The 26,100-nt window shown below is 38.7% G+C and overlaps 1 protein-coding gene across 1 annotated transcript in view; it reads left to right on the top strand.

Annotated features, from left to right (window-relative positions):
• RPH3A (rabphilin 3A) overlaps window positions 1–21,514 on the top strand; it is a 291,534-nt gene extending 270,020 nt beyond the window's left edge. Inside the window, exons 16-19 of the mRNA XM_082259275.1 lie at window positions 4,870–5,021; window positions 13,310–13,391; window positions 14,449–14,545; window positions 20,451–21,514. Coding sequence (XP_082115401.1) covers window positions 4,870–5,021; window positions 13,310–13,391; window positions 14,449–14,545; window positions 20,451–20,581 — 462 coding nt within the window. The 3' untranslated portion in view covers window positions 20,582–21,514. The remainder of the gene's footprint in view (window positions 1–4,869; window positions 5,022–13,309; window positions 13,392–14,448; window positions 14,546–20,450) is intronic.
• The last annotated feature ends 4,586 nt before the right edge of the window (window positions 21,515–26,100 follow it).

Here is a 26,100-nt window from a genome sequence, read left to right as displayed (position 1 = left end):
AAGCTGGCTCCCAGATCCCGCCCCCCATGTGAATGAGAATGGGGTACTCTGGCCCACTCTTTAGCAACCAGCTATGGCGGGGGGGGGGGGGGGGGTGCCCGCATTGTTTCTCACAAATACCACATGAATACCACCAGCAAAACCCTGGTGATAAATGTTGCATGTTTTTTTTTACTCTCTGTTCCGTTTGAGAATTGGACTTAAGAGCTTAGCGCATGTTTTAATGGTGACATTTTCCGGCAAATTTTTCATTTTATGGTAAATACTGCGTATTTGTTATTTATTTTATTTTTTTAGCGAATTTACATTTAACTGACAATTGCGTGGTCGGGTGACACTGTACCCAAATAAAATGTATGTCATTTTTTCCCCACAAATAGAGCTTTTTTTTGAAGTATTTGATCACATCTGCGGTTTTTAATTTTTGTGCTAACAAAAAAAGAGCGACAATTTTGAATTTTGAAACAATATTTTTTTTTACTTTCTGCTATAAAACACATATGTATTCTGCTAACTGTTTTTGGTTAAAAAAAATCCCTAAGTGCAGATTGTTTGGTTTGCGCAAACGTTATAGCGTCTACAAACAATGCAATATTTTTAAGGAATTTTTATTTGTTTTTTTACTAGTGATGGCGGCGATCAGCAATTCTTAGTTGCACTGCAACATTGTGGTGGATAAATTGGACATCTAACTGAAATTTTTTACACGTTTTGGGGACCAGTGACACTAATACAATGTTCAGTGCTAAAAAATGCACTGCACTAATGACACTGGCAGGGAAGGGGTTAAAATCAGATGTGATCAAAGGGTTAAATGTGTCCCTAGGGGGTGCTTACTAACTGGGGGGGGGGGGGTTGCACTGATTGGGCAAAGACAGAGATCATGGTTCCTTCCTGCTTAGCAGGAACACAAGATCTCCATCTTGTCCCCTTGCAGAGCGGCGATCTGCCTTGTTTACATAGGCAGACCGCCTATCTGCCTCTCCCGGGGTTGGTCGTGGGTGGCTGAAGGACATCAGGTCCACCGGACTCGCTGATTGACATCCCCGCTAGCCAATCACAGCACAATCGGGCCTTCGTGCCATCTAGTGGCTATTAAATGAAACAATGTACACATACGTTGTTTCATGCAACAGAGTCACCATGCCACAGTAAATACACGACGACCAGTTGGCAAGTGGTTAATAAATACAAAAATCCATCACAAATTTCAGTAAGGCTACCGTAATCTTTGAATCCGGCGAAGGCCATTTTTAAGGGCCATACCACCATAGTGTCATAGGTGCTTTATTGAATTCCACTGATAGTTTCTAAAAGATTTTCTATTAAAATACAATTAATGGGAAGACAAAAACAGAGGTACCTGGAATAAAGATCAACAGACAGATAATCATATTTTTAGAAAAGGGTAATAATTGTTTTGCTGGTTGACACAAAATATATTTAGAGGTTTTCAGATCAGAGTATGATAAAAACAGAACCAGGCAAAAATTAGACATTATTTGAGGATTGGCATTCTGTGTAACAGAGAGCAAATATCCAAGGTGAACAATCAGTTAGCACTCAGTGTGCCGTGTCTGGTCTTATAGCTGGTACCTTTTGATTGCACCACGTGCAGTAATTTCAAGTGCCATCTCAGTATTCACCATGTCTGTGATTGCAGGGTGCACAGGCAATCAGAGCTGGTTTGCATAGGCAATTGTTGATGTTGATTTCAGTTAAAATAGATAAGAAATCAAGGCAAACTGAACTTGCCAAAAATAATAAACACCTTGATTTGTATCATAGTAAGTAGTAAACTTGTCACATAGTAACCCATAACTAAACTCATCACACAGCAACAAATAACTGCACTAATTGCATAGGAACAATTAACAAACTGTTACATCGCATATTACCTGTCAAATATTTACTTGATGCACTTTTGAATTTAAAATGTTTGATGGAATTGGGTTCAGTTCAGGAAAACCGATTTAGATAAGGATTTGGAGATACTGTATAATGCAAGTATAGAACTGCACCTTTATAAATTACTTGCATTTATTTTAGTTTTAGAGGACTCCCATTAGTTAAATAATGTCCTGCCCTTTAACAGTTGGAAATGGGGTCAAGCTATTAATCCTAGCCACTGGGGGTGCACCCTCGCCCCCAGGAGTGCTCCTGCGGCGATTTTCTCAGCCAAGCCAGCCTGCTGCAGTATATATACGGCGGGCGGTCAGCAAGTGATTAAGCTTCGACAAAGAAACCTGGAAGCTGATTGGTTTCTATGTAGAGCTGCACCAGATTTTGCACTCTCCAGTTTTAGTAAATCAACCTCAATGTGTGTGTGGAGGGATGGGACTTTACAGTGGGTACGGAAAGTATTCAGACCCCCTTAAATTTTTCACTCTTTGTTATATTGCAGCCATTTGCTAAAATAATTTAGGTTCATTCTTCTTCCTCATGAATGTACACATAGCACCCCATACTGACAGAAAAACACAGAATTGTTGACATTGTTGCAGATTTATTAAAAAAGAAAAACTGAAATATCACATGGTCCTAAGTATTCAGACCCTTTGCTCAGTATTTAGAAGAAGCCCCCTTTTGCTCTAATACAGCCAGGAGTCTTTTTGGGAAAGATGCAACAAGTCTTTCACACCTGGATTTGGGGATCCTCTGCCATTCCTCCTTGCAGATCCTCTCCAGTTCTGTCAGGTTGGATGGTAAACGTTGGTGGACAGCCATTTTTAGGTCTCTCCAGAGATGCTCAGTTGGGTTTAAGTCAGGGCTCTGGCTGGGCCATTCAAGAACAGTCCCGGAGTTGTTGTGAAGCCACTCCTTTGTTATTTTAGCTGTGTGCTTAGGGTCATTGTCTTGTTGGAAGGTAAACCTTCGGCCCAGTCTGAGGTCCAGAGCACTCTGGAGAAGGTTTTTGTCCAGGATATCCTTGTACTTGGCCGCATTCATCTTTCCCTCGATTGCAACCAGTTGTCCTGTCCCTGCAGCTGAAAAACACCCCCACAGCATGATGCTGCCACCACCATGCTTCACTGTTGGGACTGTATTGGACAGGTGATGAGCAGTGCCTGGTTTTCTCCACACATACCGCTTAGAATTGAGGCCAAAAAGTTCTATTTTGGTCTCATCAGACCAGAGAATCTTATTTCTCACCATCTTGGAGTCCTTCAGGTGTTTTTTAGCAAACTCCATGCGGGCTTTCATGTGTCTTACACTGAGGAGAGGCTTCTGTCGGGCCACTCTGCCATAAAGCCCCGACTGGTGGAGGGCTGCAGTGATGGTTGACTTTCTACAACTTTCTCCCATCTCCTGACTGCATCTCTGGAGCTCAGCCACAGTGATCTTTGGGTTCTTCTTTACCTCTCTCACCAAGGCTCTTCTCCCCCGATAGCTCAGTTTGGCCGGACGGCCAGCTCTAGGAAGGGTTCTGGTCGTCCCAAACGTCTTCCATTTGAGGATTATGGAGGCCACTGTGCTCTTAGGAACCTTAAGTGCAGCAGAAATCTTTTTGTAACCTTGGCCAGATCTGTGCCTTGCCACAATTCTGTCTCTGAGCTCTTCAGGCAGTTCCTTTGACCTCATGATTCTCATTTGCTCTGACATGCATTGTGATCTGGAAGGCCTTATATAGACAGGTGTGTGGCTTTCCTAATCAAGTCCAATCAGTATAATCAAACACAGCTGGACTCAAATGAAGGTGTAGAACCATCTCAAGGATGATCAGAAGAAATGGAAAGCACCTGAGTTAAATATATGAGTGTCACAGCAAAGGGTCTGAATACTTAGGATCATGTGATATTTTAGTTTTTCTTTTTTAATAAATCTGCAACAATGTCAACAATTCTGTGTTTTTCTGTCAGTATGGGGTGCTATGTGTACATTCATGAGGAAGAAGAATGAACCTAAATGATTTTAGCAAATGGCTGCAATATAACAAAGAGTGAAAAATTTTAGGGGGTCTGAATACTTTCCGTACCCACTGTATGTTGTATATTTTTTTATTTGAGTAATGAGTAATTCTTTTGCACCTTTACCTACCCCTCGGGTGGGTCATACTTCACTACTTAACTTGCATTATCTGTATTTTTACCTTAGACAATGTATAGTGTTTTGTACATTTTTTTTGGTTTGATTTTTATTGTTCTGAAGTAAATATAAACGATTGCATATTAACATATAATAAATACCCCTTGTAGCCAGCAAGTGGTGCAACTGAGTGCGTTTTCTAGTCTGGTGCACTCTTTCTGAATAGCCCGCTGTATATTACCAGAGGGACACAGGCCTTTTCCCTCTCTCCTAGATCTTACTTGATTTTCAGTTAAACTGGTTTAGCCAAAAAGTGAGCAGCCATTGTTGGGTTTTCTTATTAAAGAGGAAGTAAACCCTCCTCTGCAAGTTGTACCTATAGGTAAGCCTATGATAAGGCTTACCTATAGGTACTGTAAATATCTCCTAAACATGTACCGTTTAGGAGATATTTACCTTACATGCAGCCAGTGACGTCACTGGCGCATGCGGTCTGAAGGAACGGCCGCCGTAACCGTCGGCGTGCGCGGGAGTGACGTCACCGTGGCTCCGGCCAATCAGATGGCCGGATGCCATGATCCCGGAAGACGGGTGACTGAACATGTCGCCCGTCATACAGGTAAGCGGGTGGCACGGCGGGGGCTCGTTCTAAGGTAAGTATTTCATAATAAGTAAACAACATGAAAACACCATGAATTATATGTTTGTAAAATACAGATTTTACAAGTAATGAAAAATATATAGGGACTTAAACTTTTAAACACTAAAAGCTACAATTGTTCAAAAATATTACAATTAGAATGTGGACTTGAATGCATTTCAGCAGCTTTTGCATTTTTGCAGACAGATCGTGGTGGAGATGTAGAAGACAGAGGAAAGATTCTGGTCTCTTTGATGTACAATACTCAGCAAGGAGGACTTATTGTTGGCATTATCCGATGTGTTCACTTGGCAGCAATGGATGCTAATGGTTACTCTGATCCATTTGTTAAACTGTAAGTACTGGGGTATGTATTTTAAGTACATGAATATGTCTGGTTATTAAACAGTGCAGCTCGGTCTTCACAAAGGTTTAGGAACTGTGCTGGCTGGCTTGGAATGCAATAATGGCTGAACAGAATCAGAAATCATCTGACATGTAAACACTTCACACATATACAGTATGTATTTAGCTATTTGCAGAAGTTCAGCCTTAAAGTATAGCACTGGTGTTTGTCCCAGCTCTAGTTGTAAAGGGATCCATTTATATATTTTTTCTTTTACAGCAAGAAGGGAAAAGCAACTCCATCTGTTTTTAGAGTTACGTTTTAAATTTAAAGTGGAAAGGTTGAGTTCCAAAAGGAAGGACCCTCGTTGGAGGAGACATGGACAGGAAAATCAATGTTTTTTCATGTAATATTATAACATATTTTGAAAATAAATTAAGCAACAGTGACCAAAAGTAGATAGCTGGGAAATAACCTAGATAGGAATGAGTTGAATTGGGAATAAATCTTTCCAGCTCACCTCTGAAACAAACTAACTCTCCACCTCACAAGATGGCATTAAATAGAACTATACTCACTTTCTCTTCAGCAATGTGACTTCCGCACACTCCCAAGGTCTTTGCTCAGTTTTCCTGTCTTGATTGACTGTCCTGGAATGATGTTACAACTGCACTTGTCTGTGGCAGTTCATTTATTTGCGCACCTGACACGCACAGCTCAGTGTAGATTGTCAAGAACATTATGAAAAATCAGGTAAGAATCCTTTATTGCAGAAGAGACATTGGGGTTGGTTTACTAAAGGCAAATAGACTGCTCACTTTGCAAAGTGCAGTTCCACTATGCAAGTGCAGTTGCTCCAAAGTGAATGAGGTAAGAAAAAAAAAAATATATAGCATTTTTGCTTGCACATGATTGGATGATTTTAGTCAGCAGAGCTTCTGCTCATTTGGAAAGCTCTGGAGCAACTGCACTTTGTCAAGTGCACAGTCTATTTGCCTATACAGTGGGGATCGAAAGCTTGAGCACCCCATATAAACATTTGTATTAATGTGCATAAAGAAGCCAAGGAAAGAAGGACAAATCTCCAAAAGGCATCAAATTACAGATTAGACATTCTTATAATATGTCAACAAAAGTTAGATTTTATTTCCATCATTGACACTTTCAAAATTACAGAAAACCAAAAAATGGCATCTGCAAAAGTTTGGACACCCTGCAGAATTTATAGCATGCACTGCCCCCTTTTCAAGGCTGAGACCTGCCAGTGTCATGGATTGTTCTCAATCATCATCTGGGAAGACCAGGTGATGTCAATCTCAAAGGTTTTAAATGCCCAGACTCATCTGACCTTGCCCCAACAATCAGCACCATGGGAGCTTCTAAGCAGTTGTCTAGAAAACTGAAACTGAAAATAGTTGACAATGCTGGAGAAGGCTATAAGAAGATAGCAAAGCGTTTTCAGATGTCAATATCCTCTGTTCGGAATGTAATTAAGAAATGGCAGTCATCAGGAACAGTGGAAGTTAAAGCAAGATATGGAAGACCAAAAAAAATATCAGACAGAACAGCTCGCAGGATTGTGAGAAAAACAATTCAAAACCCACGTATGACTGCACGATCCCTCCAGAAAGATCTGACAGACACTGGAGTTGTGGTACACTATTCCACTATAAAGAGATACTTGTACAAATATGGTCTTCATGGAAGAGTCATCAGAAGAAAACCTCTTCTACTTCCTCACCACAAAAATCAGCGTTTGAACTTTGCAAATGAACATATAGACAAGCCTGATGCATTTTGGAAACAAGTTCTGTGGACCGATGAGGTTAAAATTGAACTTTTTGGCCGGAATGAGCAAAGGTACGTTTGGAGAAGAAGGGGAACAGAATTTAATGAAAAGAACCTCTGTCCAACTGTTAAGCATGGGGGTGGATCAATCATGCTTTGGGGTTGTATTGCAGCCAGTGGCACAGGGAACATCTCACAAGTAGAAGGAAAAATGGATTCAATAAAATTTCAGCAAATTTTGGATGGTAACTTGATGCCATCTGTGAAAAAGCTGAAGTAAAGAGAGTATGGCTTCTACAAATGGATAATGATCCTAAACACACCTCGAAATCCACGGGGGATTACATCAAGAGGCGTAAACTGAAGGTTTTGCCATGGCCTTCACAATCTCCTGACCTCAACATAATTGAAAATCTATGGCTAGACCTTAAAAGAGCAGCGCGTGACAGACAGCCCACTATACTTTACCTAGCACCTACATTGGAGGGGGCTACATGTGGTTTGCTGTAAGCTCTGATTTGCATGTGTGGAGGCAGATGCACTGACCATTGAGCATAGAATCTATTCTGATTAATGCAGCTGCAAGGACAAGATTGGCTTGTCAATAGGGCATATCATTTTTTTTAACAATTATTTTTACTATTACATTTTTTTGATATTTATTCATCTTTTTTTATCAGCCCTGTTGGTGGGCTTTGTTGAGATATCAGGGGTCCAAAAAGACCTCTGACATATCCCCTTTGAGACCGAGAAAGGGACTGAGGACAGAGATTCCCCAGTCCCTTTCTCAGCAGCCTCAGCATTGAAAATGAAAGAACAGGAGACAGAGGCTTTTTCAAACTCGCTCACTATGTTCAATTCAGAAAACAAAGAAGCCGGTAAATTACATAATTACTGGTTCCTTTCTTCACTCTCCATCCTGACATCCCCCACAGCAGCTGGCGGCAGAGGAGAGGAGGGAAGCCAGCTGGGGGGGGGGCGAGGGGGGGCAGAGGAGGAGGACATGCAGAGGGGCTGGAGGAAGAGGAGGATGTGGAGGGGCGGGAGGAGGAGGACATGGCATCCAGAGGGGGAGGAGGACATGGGGGCCAGAGGAGGACACGGAAGGGTGCCGGAGGAGGAGGACACGGTGACAGTCGGGATGATCGAAGTGGCGGTGGGGACAGTTGCTAGTACTGATCTCCCTGTCTGACTTTTCAGCTACCGGCCGTGGGATGGAGAGGAGTAGAAGTGGCTGTCTGCTGAAAAGTCATGCAGGGATGATTGGCTGCTAGCAACTGTCACACTGATCACCCCTGACTGTCAACCAGGAGATCATCCATGGATGTAGGCTGGGTCACAGTGGCCCCCCTCAGGGGCCTGTGTGCAGTGAACACCCTGCACACATGGATGATACGCCACTGTATTGATGTGATGCCACCGATCCAGTGAAGTTGGAAGAGTATGTCAAATAGTGTCCATATGATTGAACCACCACCGAGTGAATTTCAAACTCACTGGAACAAATGGCTGCCGTCACAGCAGCAAATGCACCATACATCATCAGTGGAAATCCCTTTGGAGATATCGCAGCACACTGCTCCCACAGACAGCTCTAAACAGAGTCCAGCTAAGAACAAAAAAAGCTCACCAGGAGACCAGATGGATTTTTATAGTGTAGTAGGTTTATTTGTTCCAATAGTAAAAATGACATAAAACAAGATAAAATCACTCGCTCGGACATCCGCTGGTGACCTGGAATCACACAGCGGCAAGATGTCAGTGCCAAACGTTGAATATCAAGGGATTGTTTGGCTTCGACGTCTGGTATCATTTTTAGGATAAGGTGTCCCCATCTGCAGGTGTGGTGAATTGTGCTGAGGAGCTGTGACTGGAAGTGGTATCGCAGCGATTTTGCCGAAAAACCCAAAGTGAACCAGCAGCCGTGTTTGTGAAGGGCTGGAAGTGAATCAGCAGCCGTAATTGCTAAGGACCAGAAGAAGCAAAGTGGCCATATTAAAAAACAAAAAAGGTCCATGGCTGTATTTGAAAAGGGACAAGGACCAATTAGACTGCTGATTATAATAGGCAGAATGGAAACTTCAGCGAAATAGCTAAATAATTGCCAGATATACATAAATATATTTTTCCAAACAAGGAAAAAGAACAACAAAGAACCATTGTTATATCCCCTAAATAAAACATTATTAAAAAAAAGTGGGTCAACCTGCAGAAGGGATTACAAAAATAATCTGTGTACATCATATAATGGGTTGGTAAAAAGTATTTATGGTTAAGATGGGGGTAGAAACTGTGCACACCTAAAACAAGAATCTCTATTTCCCCTATCAAAAAATGTTATTACGGTATAAACTACATTAATAAATTTGTGTCAATGAAACAGTAAATGTCCCAATCAACATTTAACCCATAAGGGGCATAAGTCCTGAGCTCAAAAACTCATTTAATTTCCAGTTTTCAGATTTCCCTTGTTTTATTACATCCGCTCCAATGTGGTCCAAGTTTTTCAATAATCACAAATGAGATATCTTTGTGGTTTCTGTTATGGGTCTCTCTAAAGTGGGCAGAAAGGCTGTGGTGCTTAAAGCTTCATTTGATATTATGTTCTCTAAGACGATTTCTAAGACGTCTTAGTCCTCCCGACTAATACATTGGAGGAGGTAGACAACATACATAGAATTGCAAGATATAAACGTATCAAGATTGTTAACTTTGCCTGTGCTGTTTAAAGTAAATTGGTGAATCCTTTTTCACCTATTGCCCTTTACTTTACAAATCACGCATCTGTTACAAGGATGAAATCCTTTAATGTTAGAGAAATGTACAGGTCTAGGGGGTGAATTAAGAACATTAGGAGCCAATCTATCCCCTAAATGTGGGACTTTTCTAAAACCACAGCTGGGGCATTTGGTAAGAGTGTTGAGAATGAGGTCTCGTTTTAAAATGCCCCAGTAACGTTTTATGATTCATTTGATTTGCCAATGTTGGGTAGAGACGTGGGTTATGAGCAGACAGGTAATACCTGTGTTATTCTCTTATTTTATTCATCACTAGTGATGATCTGTCTCGTTCTCGAACTTCATTAATGATTCTATCAAGAACATCTGCCTCATATCCTTTTTGTAAAAAGCGATTTTTAATTACCTGACTTTGTCTGTAGAAATCATCTAATGAGCTACAGTTTCTTCTCATTCTGACAAACTGTCCCTTAGATATATTGTTTAGCCAGATTGGATAATGGCAGCTGGTCAGTCATTGTTTTTAAAATAAGGTTTTGTGGTAATTCTATTATCTGTAACCATAATTGTCAAGTCTAGGAAATTGATCTCATGCTGACTAAAAGTATGGGTCAACTTAATGTTCTGATGATTATTATTAGGAAATTCCATAAAGTTGTGGAGAGAAGTGATATCCCCATTTCAAATAAACAGTACATCATTGATATGCCTTTTGTAAAAGGATAGGGCATGCCACTGATTGCCATAAATGACATCATGCTCCCACCTTGCCATAAATATATTCTCAAGGCTGGGTGCGAATTTAGTTCCCATTGCTACACTCCTAGCTTGCAAAAAAATCTGACCATCAAACCAGAAATAGTTATGTGACTTTGCAAACTCAATTAAATGTAAAATAAATTGCTTTTGTATAACATGAATGTAGTCCACTAAGTTTAGGTAGAACTCCACTGCTTGTAAACCAACCTAATGTTAATATATATATTTAAGGATGTCACATCACATCTACAGTAACTAGGTAGGCACCTTGTGAGTATGTATATCTGTTGAAGATCGGTAATCACCTGTTTGGTATCTTTAATATATGATGTAGTATTAGCAACAAGGGTTTGTAGAAAATAGTCTACATGTTCCCCTCTTCTAGATACCAAAGAGTGGATGCCACTAAATATCGGCCTGCCTGGGGGTTCGGGCAGGTTTTTATGCACTTTAGGCAAGTGATATATAACCGGAATTCTTGGGGAACTGGGAAGAAGATATTCCTTCTCTCTTGATTAGTATTCCTTATTTGTATCCCCATCTAATTTTCTCAGTAAGTGCTTTTTTATTAGGCACTGTGGGATTTGTATTTAGAAGTTTATAAGTGCTCGTATCACCTTAGATGTTCTGAAAGGGCTGATCACACCGAATGCATTGATATGCATTGTATTGATGTGAGCTGCCATGTGTTTTAGATGACATGCATTTTTTTATGTTTAGACAGAAAAATACAATTCAGCACAACCAAAGCGAAGCATGTAGGGCTCTTTTTTTCTTTTTTTTCCAGAGCAATGGATTAGTAAGCAGAGTTCCTGAATGGATATTCTCTTGCCATTGCATTTTGCTGGCACTGGAAAATATGGAAAAATCCAAGACAAAGCATCTGGTGTAATTTTAAAGCCCAACACAGAGCACAACAGAAATAAAAAAACCCTTACAGTGGGGCCTATCTTGTATTCGGCGGGGGCAAGGGTGCAACCCCATCTGGGAGAAACTTATAGAAAAAGGCTGAGAGGATTAAAGGATTCTGTTGGGCTTTAACCACTAGCTACCCAAGCCAATTTAGACACTTCTCTCAAAAAATCTGCATTTTTTCCCTAGATAATTACTTAGAACCCCCAAACATTATATATTTTCTTAAAGCAAAGGCCTAGGAGAAAAAACATATTGTCGGTTGCATTTTTTTTTATGTCACATTTTATTTGCGGTTTTTCAAACACATATTTTTATACACTTTATTAAACCTTAGTGTATGCAAACACAATATAATACCCAATTTTGTTTGTAAAAATATGAAAGTCGACATTAGACCAAGTACATAAATACCGAACATGTCACGCTTTAACCAGTTGCCATCCGCCGTCGTGTATTTACTGCGGCAATGTGGTGCTATTGCGCAAAATCTGTACATCGTTTCGTTCAATAGCCACTAAATGGCACCATTGCTCCACCGGAGGATGTCAATCAATGGGGATGTCAATCAACGGCCACCAGTGATCATCCCTGGGAGAGGCAGAATGGGGATCTGCCTACGTAAACAAGGCAGATTGTCGTTCTGCAAAGGGGCAAGATGGAGATCTTGTGTTCCTGGATCTCTGTCCTCCCCCAATCAGTGCAACCCCCCACAGTTAGTAAGCACCCCCTAGGGACACATTTAACCCTTTCATCACCCCTGATGTTAACCCCGTCCCTGTCAGTGTCATTAGTGCAGTGACAGTGCATTTTTTTTAGCACTTTAGCACTGATCACTGTATTAGTGCCACTGGTCCCCAAAAAAATGTCAAAAGTGTCAGTTAGATGTCCGATTTGTCCACCGCAATGTCACAGTCCTGCTAAAAATCACTGATCGCCGCCATTACTAGTAAAAAAAATAAACAAAATTAAAAAAATAAAAATTCCATTATAAAATATTGCGATGTTTGTAAACGCTATAATTCTTGTTTTTTGCGCAAACCAATCAATGTACACTTATTAGGATTTTTTTTTACCAAAAATATGTATTCAAATACATATTGGCCTAAATTGGTAAAAAAAAAATATTTAAAAAAAAAATGATTGGCTGTGTTTTATAGCAGAAAGTAAAAAATATTGTTTTTTTTTTCAAATTGTCACTTTTTTTTTTGTTTATAGCGCAAAAAAATAAAACCCGCAGAGGTGATCAAATACCACCAAAAGAAAGCTCTATTCGTGGGAAAAAAAGGACTTAAATTTTATTTGGGTACAGCGTCGCACGACTGCACAATTGTCAGTAAAACGAACACAGTGCCGTATCGCAAAAAATGGCCTGGTCATTAAGAGGGGAAAAACCTTCCCTGTCCAGAAGTGGTTAAAAGTTGCATATGCCTGTGGAAAGGAGACAAACTATGGTATTTAAAAATCTATATAGGTGACCAGTTTAGAGTTACACAGGAGGTCTGGTGCTAGAATTATTTCGCTTGCTATGATGTTCACTGCGTAACCTCACATGCGTAACCTCGCATGCCTGGTGCGATCACTGTTTACATACCTGTGTGGGTACGTCCTAAGTGCAGGAAGTAGTTAAAGTGCATTTGTTGGAATTCTAAATCTAAATCAGAGAAATTTTGTATATTGCAAGGATTTTGCTAACTGTTATGCAAATTCGTACCCTAATCTGTGTTGCAGAATTTGCTGTGTGCTTTATCTTGTTGTTTCTTAAACCTGACAGGTGTTCTAATCCCTCTCCACTCTATCCAAATTTAAACAAAAAAATGTTGCTTTTGGTTATGTTTGAATCTGGTCATACCAAATTCAAATATAACTATAATGAATATACCAAATTTCCATTTAGTTTTAACCACTATTAAGCCACTTGGCATTGCAATAACTGTTGCAAGTAATCAGCAGAAACTCAGCAATCAACAACCCACAATTTGAATTGACCACCAGAATTTGGATGAGAGTGGACTTCTCCTAAGAAGAAAGTGAATGTAAACAAATGCAGTAACTATGTTAGTTTGCATGTACAAATCATTTTCATTTCTTCATTTATAGATTTCTAAAACCAGAGGGAGGTAAGAAAGGCAAGCAGAAGACTCAGATCAAAAAAAAGACTCTTAACCCCGAATTCAATGAGGTAAAAATATTACACATGCACCAAATATTTTTTTTTCTGGTTTGTAGTAAAATCCATTGCACATCAGTCTCGGTCAGATTTAATAGTCTTTTCATTGACTTTCAGATTTTTTTTAGTTTTTTGACAGAGTAGGGAAGGTTTAGACTCTCCTTTCAGTTTGTTATTGCTACCTGTGTTCCTGCTGGGTAGATTATCCCTATTTATCCGGGTAATTATTGTCATTGAGCCAGAAAGTAATAGGACATCCAAAACATTTTAAGTGGTCACCAGAGCAAGATGTGAGGGACGATTCACCAATGAGCACACTTATTCCTGTAAATACTCTCTAAGATGGGAATTTTGCTCACTTAGGAGAGAGTTCATCTAATTTCTAATATCTCAAAAGCAGGAGATAGGCAGCAAAAAAAGAAAAACCTTTTGACTTTTATATAGGCTTTTTTATTCAGTCATTATACTTTATTTTACCTAACTATTTTTTCGTTTTTGGGAAATTGTCTCAAGTTAGGGTCTAGATAAAAGCTATATGGAGTGTTTTCTATGTTTAGTATTTGACCATAGTAACAGGAAATATGTGAGGTTCAGTGGAAAGTGCTCATTCAAGCAGGTCATAAATAATCTCTACAATGTTGACATTTTCCTTGTCCTGACAAAAATCAAAATTTGCCAGAGAGGTGGAATTAGACTTCCAGACTGTGCCATAGATTACACTGTATGGAATTATCTGAGCCAATTTTTCTATAGAATCTACATTGATTGCACTAGTTTATAGTTAATTTTAAGCATTATGTTGGGCCATTGATAACAATGTTAGGCACTGCTAAACTTGCGCACAAAGGACAGCTGAAGCCATCTAGTGGATGGTGTTGTTACTGCTTGTGTAGATTGGACTGACATTTCTCATTGGTAACTGGAAAACAGTTTCCTGAAGCCTGTTTTAGAAAAATCAGTATATTTTTCCATCTTGATTTTAGCCTCCTAAATTATATAAAGCTGTAATATGAAACCACAGATTAGTAACCTAATACAGCTTCATATTGTGTGTACCTGTTTCCTTCAGGAATTCTTCTTTGATGTAAAGCACAGCGATCTTGCAAAAAAGCAACTGGACCTATCAGTATGGGACTATGATATTGGAAAATCTAATGACTATATAGGTAAGTTCTGTTCATCGTATACTGTATATTACAGTCTAATGCCACTACTGCAGTTGTACAGTATCTCACAAAAGTGAGTACACCCCTCACATTTTGTAAATATTTTATTATATCTTTTCATGTGACAACACTGAAGAAATTACACTTTGCTACAATGTAAAGCAGTGAGTGTACAGCTTGTATAACAGTGTAAATTTGCTGTCCCCTCAAAAGAACTCAACACACAGCCATTAATGTCTAAACCACTGGCAACAAAAGTGAGTACACCCCTAAGTTAAAATGTGCAAATTGGGCCCAATTAGCCATTTTCCCTCTCTGGTATCATGTGACTCGTTAGTGTTACAAGGTCTCAGGTGTGAATAGGGAGCAGGTGCGTTAAATTTGGTGTTATCGCTCTCACTAGAGGTTGTCTTTGGGAAATAGACGTATGAGTGCTGCCAGCATTGCTGCAGAGGTTGAAGGGTTGGGGGGTCAGCCTGTCAGTGCCCAGACCAAATGCTGCACACTGCATCACATTGATCTGCATGGCTGTCCTCCCAGAAGGAAGCCTCTTCTAAAGATTATGAACAAGAAAGTTTGCAAACAGTTTGCTGAAGACAAGCAGACTATGGACATAGATTACTGGAATCATGTCCTGTGGTCTGATGAGACCAAGATAAACTTATTTGGTTCAGATGATGTCAAGCGTGTGTGGCGGCAACCATGTGAGGAGTACAAACACAAGTGTGTCCTGCCTACAGTCAAGCATGGTGGTGGGAGTGTCATGGTCTGGGGCTGCATAAGTGCTACCGGCACTGGGGAGTTACAGTTCATTGAGGGAACCATGAATGCCAACATGTACTGTGACATACTCTAGCAGAGCATGATCCCCTCCCTTCGGAGACTGGCCACAGGGCAGTATTCTGACATGATAACTACCCCAAACACACCTCCAAGCCAACCACTGCCTTGCTAAAGAAGCTGAGGATAAAGGTGATGGACTGGCTAAGCATGTCTCCAGACCTACAACCCTATTGAGCATCTGTGGGGCATCCTCAAACATAAGGTGGAGGAGTGCAAGGTCTCTAACATTCACCAGCTTCGTGATGTCCTCATGGAGGAGTGGAAGAGGACTCCAATAGCAACCTGTGAAGCTCTGGTGAATTCAATGCCCAAGAGGGTTAAGGTAGTGCTGGAAAATAATGGTGGCCATACAAAAGATTGACACTTTGGGATCAATTTGGACATATTCCCTTAGGGGTGTGCTCACTTTTGTTGCCAGTGGTTTAGACATTAATGGCTGTGTGTTGAGTTATTTTGAGGGGACAGCAAATCTACACTGTTATACAAGCTGTACATTCTCTAATTTACATTGTAGCAAAGTATAAGTTCTTCAATGTTATCACATGAAAAGATATAATAAAATATTTACAAAAATGTGAGGGGTGTACTCATGGTATATCTGATAGAGCTTTATTTACCATGAAGCTTAGGGCAACAGGGCTAGCAGGCACAGCAAACTGTGATTACTTTTTACATTTTTCCCTCTTTTCCCGCCTCCTCTTGATGTTTGTGGTGAAATCTATAAAAGAGCACTGGGGCCATAAAATTGCTGAGACGTGTCACAAGCCATTCTATATCACTCTATATTTCTTGTAAAATGCCACTATCTCTTCTTCCACTTTCTTTGTGTACTGTACAGTTAAAAGGTGTATAGATGGTATTGTAAGGGAATGGCTTCCTGTCTTAGGTGGGTGAACTAGGACCAATTATTACCACTATGTTTACACACAAGGCAAGGGGAATTAATCCTTCATCCACTCACCTGGCATTACTTATTCCTATCCTTTTTTTTTAGGTTGGTGGAGATAATAGTTCAGATAATAGTGAATTATGACTACTTTTTACCATGACACTAACACACTAGGTTAGTCAAATATTCAGCCCGATGAGAAAATAGTAATGTCTGTTCTGAGAATTTTTAAATATTCACTATTTTCTAGACACCTGGCATCACAGAACTAGTATTTGATGCAGAATCCACTTTTAGATTGCACCTGAAAGCAACATATTGGTGCCATTGGCCTTTTTAGGCTGACTGCCTTGTAATATATGAGTATTGTAAAAATATGATCTTCTCAGGATCAATCGCATTGATTATATAGCTTAAACAAATTCTCAAACTCTTTAGAGTATAAATAAAACATTATAAACTGTAGATCAATCTTAGCCCACAGTGTTTATAGTTTATTGTTCATGTCACAGACATGATGCACACACTAAGGACAACTTTATCTAGATGCCAATCAACCCACCAGTCTGCTTTTGGATTTTGGAAAAAGAGTGGAGTATTGTGCGAACATGAACATTCATACATCTACTACGTAGATAGATCCTAGGACCCCAGCTCTGAACAACAAATCTGCTAAGCACATTGTCATCATATTATCCAATTACTGAATTGGCAATGGAAAATTAAACAAGACTTTACTATTTAAATCTGAAGTTTAAACAGAATTATATTTTGCCTTTCCTGGCCCCTCCCTCTTACCCTCATGAACATGCAAATTCAAATTAAAAATGTAACCTTTTGGCTTTCTGTGCAATGCAGGCAGATAATTTGTGGTAGCATAGACCAACAGGGTGCTGTATATATTGTATTTCCTGAAGACATCACAGCACCCTGCCTCACTATACCTCCTAAAAGTCCTTGGACCCAAATGCAAGTGGTGGGCTGGTACTTGGGAGAAGTTATGTAAATATCAAATGCCTTGATTGGTGGATGTTAGTGTGGATGGGTTGAGTTCCTAAGCAGACTGTATTTGTATTCAGACCCCTCTAGGGTACACCCTTTAACAAAGGGTTAAATTCCTTGTTAAATATATTTATTTGTTAACAGGTTCATATGCTTACCCTTTCAGATTTGTTGGTGTAGTGTAAACATTCAAGCAACTCACAAGTAGTATAGTAATAAAAGAAATGTACTTCAGTTAAAGATGGAGAGCAGATGATAAACTTGATAAATAGAGCTTCAATTCAATCCAGGAAGCCCCTCCAGGTTTTCTGATGTTTCTGGAAACATCAGAAAACCTTGGAGGTGACAATCTTTACACAAGGTTCTACGCACCTTCACCTCCTAGATGTCCTAGATGAGATCCTAATGTGGGCATCTTTGTTCTCCTATATACATGTGAAATGTACTGAGGGGGCCTCCAGGTTAAAACTAGTTTTACCTAGCTCTACCAAATGGCTCATTTCATCCAGTCTGGTCATATAACAGTTTCAAGCTTAGGAATGCAACCATATTATAAGGTCAGAGATCACAGCATACATAGGTAGCCAGTATACAGATATATGCATATACAGTATATACTATATAAACAGAAGTGATTACCTATAAACTATCATAATTAGTAACATAACAACATATACCAAGTCCTTTGTTAATCAATAATTGTTATAAACTTGTACTTCACACCTACGTGTAATGCAGAGCCTCCGTGAATGAAAGACTAAATTTCATGGAATCAGGTGGGTGGGACAGGGAAGTTAAGGCTGGGAAAGACTGAAGGTTAGGCTAGATTTCAGCTGCAATACAATGTATTTTTACAGCATTCTTAATGATGAATTTAAAGTTTGAAATGTACCATTACATATCCTGTAGGTATATACAGGTACATAGTATATTATTAGTAAACTTATTAATTTCTCAAAAATTCTTGCCCTCATTTAAATAATAGCTTGTGCTTCAGACCCATTTTGTTAATGGCCTCAGTTACAGGACCTTCCCCGAACTCACTCTTTAGCAATGGCATATGCCAGGGATCACTAAATGGTGGACCGTGGCCTGGACCTGGACCTAGTGACAGTCCTGTCTGTCGCCTCTGTCATCCTCACAGCAGGATAGGGGGCAGAAGGTGCTGCAGATCTGGGCAGAGTGCAAGAGTTTTTTCAAATAACAAGTGGCTAATATCCCACTTTTTAACATAAGTTGGGCAGCTCTTGCCCTCTGTCCAGATCTGCAGCAACTCCTGCCCTGTTGTAAGGATGACAATAGCGGCAGGGTGGGGTTATAACTTCAAGGGGGATTGTGATGAGGGGCTGTGATTGCAAGAGGGACTGCAATGTAAAGGGGGACTGATGTGAAGGGTGGTGGAACTGTGGTGTGAAGGGGGGGGGGGGTGTTATGTAAGGGATCGTTCACACCAGAACACAGTGCGGGAAGCCTACGTTCTGTGTTTACTTTCCGCATTGCATTCCTAATGACACCCCGAACACAGATCATAAATGGGGTGCATTTGCCTGCACTGAATTGCATTGTACCACAGTACCATGTGATTTGGTGCAGTGTGTTTTTGAGAAGTAGTGCATGCACTAATGTTTGTGCAATCCAACATGATTTCAACCCATTCAAATTAATAGACTTAAAATTGCACCATATGTGATTCTGTAAAGTGGGGGGGGGGGCTGTGATGTTAAGGGGGGTTGTGATGTGAAGGGGGCTGAGGATACTGATGTAAAGAGGGGGCTATGATATGGAAAGAGGACTGATGACTCAGAATTAAATGGGGGACTGTAATGTAAAGGGGGTTGTGATGTAAAATGGGGACTGAGGACACAATGTAAAGAAGGGGCTATCATGTAAAGGGGGGACACTGAGGACTCTGATGTAAAGAGGGGACTGTGATGTAAAGGGGGCTATAATGACAAGGGTAGGCTGAGGACACTGTTGTACAGGAGGACTGTGATGTAAAGGGGGCTGTTATGTGTTATACCTCAAACATTACATTTGGACCTCTGTCAAAAGAAGATTTTACTAACTGAACCTCTGTGATTTTTAATTCAAGCCCCTGGCATATGCCTTTCTTTGGTAGTAGTATGAAATGAGCATTACTATATGCAATTTGTGTGACTATAATGCCAGATTTTACCAGCAGGAGGCACTGCATGTTGTAAGTTTAGCCCAATGAAAAGGAGATATGGTTAACAAAGATATGTTTGTCTTCTTTATGGAGTGTTCAGAAGCACTGGAAAAATACAATATACTCTATTTGGCTTGAAAAATCTCTCAAGGGTAGGGCGCCTTTTGTTTCATACATTTAAAACATGGTTGTTTCCAAACCTTATTAGTTATACACAAAACACAATCTACCTTTTATTTATTCTCATTTATCATGACTTATATGACAGGTTAATTATTGCCTTGGTAATGCATGAATGCAACTTGATTATACTGCATCAGCGTGTACAATCAGACAGAAAAGATAGCCAGAAAGACTTATAATTTTTGGAAATCAAAGCCTAATTCCCACATAACAATTGCACATAACAAGTTTGTCATCAAAATATGAGCGCAGGTTCAATGCCATTAATACTATTTATCATAAATTGTGCATGATTGGAAGTGGTAAAAAATATATGCTAAAAATCTGTATATTTTGTCATTGCAAAACTAAGATGAAACCATGACCACCTATCACAGTAAAGGATCAATATCATGACTTGGAGTGTAAGAAGAGTGGGACCAAGCTCAGTCTTCCTCGCTGTACTAGATGTGTTTTTGTGCTTTTATTACTGTCGACCCCCCCCCCCCCCCCACACCATTGTGGGGTTTTCCTTCCATTTCCTCTTCTGTCAGACAGATCATAAATAGACAAGACACGAGGAAACATCTCACTGGGGATACAGGCAGCAGTAAAATGTCAATATAACTTTTAACCCGTTCATACTCAATATGTGACCCTTTTGTACTTACTTTGTGGCCCAGTATCTAGCAGTAGCATTGATCTGCTATCAACAAGTCCTTAATTTTAATAGAAATCCTTTATAAACTACAGTGTTTGATTTTGCTTTGTGGTAAGCTTTAACACATTGCTATTATCTGACAGTTTTATATCAAGTTATTTTGTCTGGATTCTCCCTGCAGGTGGCTGTCAGCTGGGCATCAATGCCAAAGGAGAGCGCTTGAAACACTGGTATGAGTGCCTGAAGAATAAAGATAAGAAGATTGAGCGCTGGCATGTTCTACAGAATGAAAACCATGTATCAAGTGATTAAATGACAGCTGCCGTGTTCCCAATACGTTCACGCTCTGTACCAACTCACTGTAAACTTTTTATGTCTTGTCTTCCAAAGCATTCACACTTTTGGCTTTTAGAGATAGAGAAATTATAGTTGCTCCTAATATATTCTTTATTAGATATAAATACTGCTTTTTTGTTTGCCTTCAGAACAAATGCTGATAGATGAATTTTAATGATACATGTGTTGGTTTCTCAGCCTTCCTTTTCATGCTTACCAATCATGTTAATTGGCACTCACTTAGAAAACTACAGTAAAGGAATTTGGATATGTTGCTCATAGGAAGCAATTGGCCTGAAAGTTAGAAAGAAGTATTTCTGCATCTAATTTGTGGCTATGGGCAACAGCACTATTCCTTTTCTTCTGTTTTTATATATGAGCCCCTTTGCTCTACAGCTAACTGTAAAAAACTTGCAGCTTATCAGATGTTTGCATTCCCTTTCTAAGCACTGCTTGGGCAATGACAGTTTACAATGCAATGCAAGTGGTTATTATGGGCAAGCACCACACTTTCTGTGCAGTTACCCGTGGAGCATGTTTTGAATATGTCCACCATAGTTACAACAAAATCCACTTATATTACCACCGCTGACTGGCAATCTGATATAATATATATGTAGACTGACGTTTTTTTTTTTTTTTTAAACCTTTACTAAGGCACAAAGTCTTTGCACATGGATTTATAGTAAATGCACTTCTTGTCTTTCAGTATGGAAAAACTGTTACTGTTTATTTGACAGACTTGGGTTTCCACCATATATGTCATTCTACAAAATAACTAATTCAGAGCACAAAACACAAATGTCTATATTTTCTAAAGTTAATCACTTACTGACTTCTAGAAGTTCAAATAAATAAAACCGTATGCTATAAATGTACAAACGTGAAATTAAGAAATTTTGCAGAACAACTTGATAATCACCTATTTCAAAACCAGAAAAATCTAAATTCAATGATATGTTTTTCCATGTTGCTGATGTGTTTTTAGACTAAATATTTCAATCCAGTTAAAGGTGTTTCCTACTTTGAAAAATTGGATATTTGAATCAGACCAGTGACAATCCTCATAGAACCATAAAGGGTTGCCCCTGCTTGCCACTGATTTGGTACGTCCCCATGTTTTCTCCAGCCATTCCATTACAAAAATAATCACATTACATTTAGTAATATTACATTGAATGTGATAACATTTGTTCTCCACAAGTATTTAAACTAGTGGTCCTCAACCTTTTTTTGTGCCAGAGACACTTTCATGACTTTTGTGGCATAACAAAAATGTCAGAGTATGTCTTTTAAAACTTTGTTTTCCTAGCAACAATGGGGTGGATTTACTAAAACTGGAGCACCTCTGCATAGAAACCACTCAGCTTCCAGGTTTTTTTTTTGTCAAAGCCTAATTGAAGAAGCTGAAGTTAGAAACTGATTGGATGGCCAGATTTTGCACTCTTCAGATTTAGTAAATCAACCTCACTGTATTTATTAACAAAATAAGTCAAGTGTTCTTAGTACATAACTTAAAAAAAAAAATCCCTTAAAATGTTTTTATTAAAAACTACGTGACTGCTGACCACAAGCTTTGGGTTTGTGGATCTCCGGTGGACAATGGACCAGTGACTGGTAAAAAATTGATTATTCTATAATAAGAGACTTAACACCTTGGGGTTAATATTCTAAAACTAGAGAGTGCAAGATCTGGTGAAGCTGTGCATGGTGGTCAATCAGCTTCCAATTTCACCTTGTTCAATTAAGCTTTGACAACAAAACCTGGAAGCTGATTGGTCTCTATGCAGAGCTGCACCAGATTTTGCAATCTCCAGTTTTAGTAAATCAACCCATTGTCTTTTATAGGAATACCATAATATGTGACTATTTTACCTATTTTTGGAACAGTGAGTTGCTAATGTAATGTACCTCACTCAAGAATCTTGAAGTTAAAGCAAACCTATACTCTGGTGTTAACTGAAAGCTATGTTATCATTTTTGCTGGGGTGGATAAATGAACTATAATAAAATGGCTGATATACCTTTTAAGTAGATAATATTTTTCCAGGTTCCTTTCCTTACTGGTCACATGACCAAGGATGTAAGTCTTTCATCAACTGTCTAGGCGTGATCATGTGACCTGCTTTGGAGGCAGCCTGGATTAGCTTTTTCTACTAGAAATGTTATTATTTTAGCACTTATGTTACATTTTAATTCAGCCCAGCAAATTATCATTTAAGTATAGGTCAATTTTCGCTGTGATGACTTACTTATATATATAATTATTCCTTAACAAAGACACATTAAAGTCTAATCAAAGTCTTAACCTCCCTGGCGGTATGATTCTGTCAGGAATTCTGTACCAAAAGCGGTACAATTCTTTTCATGGAAATTTGGCGTTATGTATTATAGGCCTACAATTCTTAGTAATTACTGACTTAAACCTGACCAAAACAAGACTCTAGTAGACATCCCAGATGTAATAAATTTGAAACACAAACGCATGAATTATAATCGAATCAATAATATAATTTTATTATATAATATATAATATATATAATAAAATGATATTATTGATTAGATTATAATTCATGCGTTATATATTATATATATATATGTGTATATATATATATATATATATATATATATATATATATATATATATATATATATATATATATGTGTGTGTGTGTGTGTATATATATATATATATATATATATATATATATATATATATATATATATATATATATATAAAACGCATGAATTATAATCGAATCAATAATATAATTATATATATATATATGTGTATATGTGTGTGTGCGCATATATATATATATATACATATATACACATATATATATATATACATATATATATATATATATATATATATGCATATAATATATATAATATAAAATGTGTAATGTGTTTGTGTTTTGTGCAACTTTTTTTTTTTTTTTTTTTGAATTTCCCTCCCTAGTTCCGCTCCCATGCAGCATTGCTGCTGCAGGGAACGGAACTAGGAAGTGATCAGACCGACAGAGACCGACGGAGAGCGGCGGGGATCTCGGCTGGCGGTCACAGCAATGAGAGATCATCGCTGGATCGCCAGGAGAAGGTAAGAGAACACCGCTGCGCTCTCTGCACATCCACCCCGAGCGTGACTTGGGGTTACCGATCCTGGTATGAAAAATCCACCCAGAGTCACGCTCGGGATTACCGCCAGGGAGGTTAATGAAAATTACTGAAAGACATTTAGCATGCAGTGAAACCGTAAGTGCTGCACTGCTTTCTGTTAAAAAGGTTTCAGGGCCCCTAAAATATCCAGTCCCTCCCATGTACCTGCACTCAAGGACCTCTGGTCTCTGTGTCAGAGCATTATTGCTGCAATCAGCAAAGCTCAGGCTCCTTTATGATTGCTATGCTGTAGTTCTGACAGTGAGAGGGATGTAGAATCTCTAAGGAGAGACTGCCATTCTCACACAGAGAGCAGTGCTCCTCATTTGGAGACTACAGGGGAGGGATAGGATATTTTAGAGGTGCTGGAACATGTTTAACATACAAACTATGGTAGGACATGCAGTACCATTTAATTGCATGCTAATAGTCTTTCCGTAATTTTAACATAGACTTTATTTAAGTGTGAGTGCCCAACTCAAAACTGAATCTATTACGTCTAAAACCTGTCTTTATCAGATAGACCATTTGTATTTTTATATGACACTTTTTTTGGTTCTGGGAACAGTCTGTGTTAGAATAGACATTTTTCTGGATCATTTCTAAAGGGACACAATAATAGCACATGTATAATGATAGAATTATTACATTTAAATCTTCTAGCATATATATTAGACTGTAGTCATTTTAGTCTAGAGAGTAAATCTTACAATTATTGACCTGTAGCATCAGTATTTTTGGACCAATATTTTTACAATTTATAATAGATATTATTCTATAGAGTGAACAGTTCTAATCATTCCACAATTAAGTTAAAGGGTTAGTCTACCCAAAAGTAAGATTTTCATTTCTGGTAGATTCTGGCTAGAGGTTTGAATAATCTACCAGACTCAACCCATAACTGAAGTATCAGCTTGGTGGACTGCCCCTTTAAATAATTTGTAATTTAAGAGATTATTAAATGTATTCCTAGTGATTGGTGCAAAACAACCTGTAATGTTGTTAGACTCAAATATGTGGCATTTTACAGTTATAGGGTGTTTGGTAACACAGAGATAATATATTACATTTCTATTTCAATAATATGTACTGTATGTTTAAAGTGAAAAGATAGCAGAAATACATAGTAAACTCCTCATTACTGGTGTATATGTTGAGATACATCTAGGGTACCAATACAATTTTTTATCCTGTGATGGATTAATCCAGGTGTCATACCACTTCAACTGTAAGCAACAGTTATGCTAGATACTGTATTTATTGCCAGGCTTTCTTTAATTTAGACAGCTTGCTGTTTTCAATGCATATAGTTTTATCAGTATTGTTTTCACATTTTATGGAAGTTAAGTAACAAAAACAGATAAGTCCATGATTTATCTGAGAATGGCATATCTGTTACTATGAAATTCTCAGAAATTATAACAATAACTCCATGTTTCCTTTTCCTCACTTGTAAATATTTGAAAAGATATGACCAGTAAGTCCTGTCTATCAGCAGGTTACTAGACTGATGTCAAATCAAAGTATATTTTGTTTTGTTTATATTTTGACAGTAGCTAACTGTGGCTATTGGTTATGGGGGCAAGAGTTTCTAGACTCTAAATGCTGAATGGTACCCAAAATGTAAACCCGTGGGGTCCACGAAACACTGGTGTTCTTCAATATCTTTTCAGGGCAACAGTTGCCATAGGTTTTTACTATGCCAAATAAGGTAACATTATCATGCCAACCTAAATGTCATTACAACCTCATCTGGAGGAATGTCTACTAGTGCCAAGCTAAGGTCTAATGGTTAAAGCCAGCATGACATAGTAGTGATGAGAGATAAAAACTTATGAATTTCAGTTTTGTTTTCCATTAAAATGTCAGTCCCCCAATACTATTATTTCAGATGTGTATGGACTTAATCTCCTGCTGGCTTACTGTATCTGTCAAGAACTCCAGCAGCAGTATTCCTGAAGGTCCCGTTTTTGTCACCACTGCATAGAGTCTTATTATTCCCATTGACTGTCCTATACATTTATTATAAAAACAATATTGATTAAGCAGTGAATGTGACACCAAACTGTCATTGCAGGTGAATTATTGCTGAATTTTAAAACAAATTCGCTATGAAGATTTGCCTACAGTGATTATTTGGTGAATATCACTTTTAAAATATACCACACATAGTGGACCTGCTGTGCCATGGTCATGGCAGGTGGAGAGAACCTAAATGAAATCACCTGTCTTCAGTGTCCTTGACAGATATAAGAAGCAGTGGTTTGATCTGTGAGCAGCTACTGAAATATTAGTTTTGGATGACTTACTAGCCTTTGAAGCATGATCACTTA

Source organism: Pelophylax lessonae (genome assembly GCF_965119305.1).
Source record: "Pelophylax lessonae genome assembly, chromosome: 1".
Taxonomy (NCBI): domain Eukaryota; kingdom Metazoa; phylum Chordata; class Amphibia; order Anura; family Ranidae; genus Pelophylax; species Pelophylax lessonae.
Note: the sequence above shows the minus strand (reverse complement) of the source record. Positions and strands in the feature narration are given on the sequence as shown.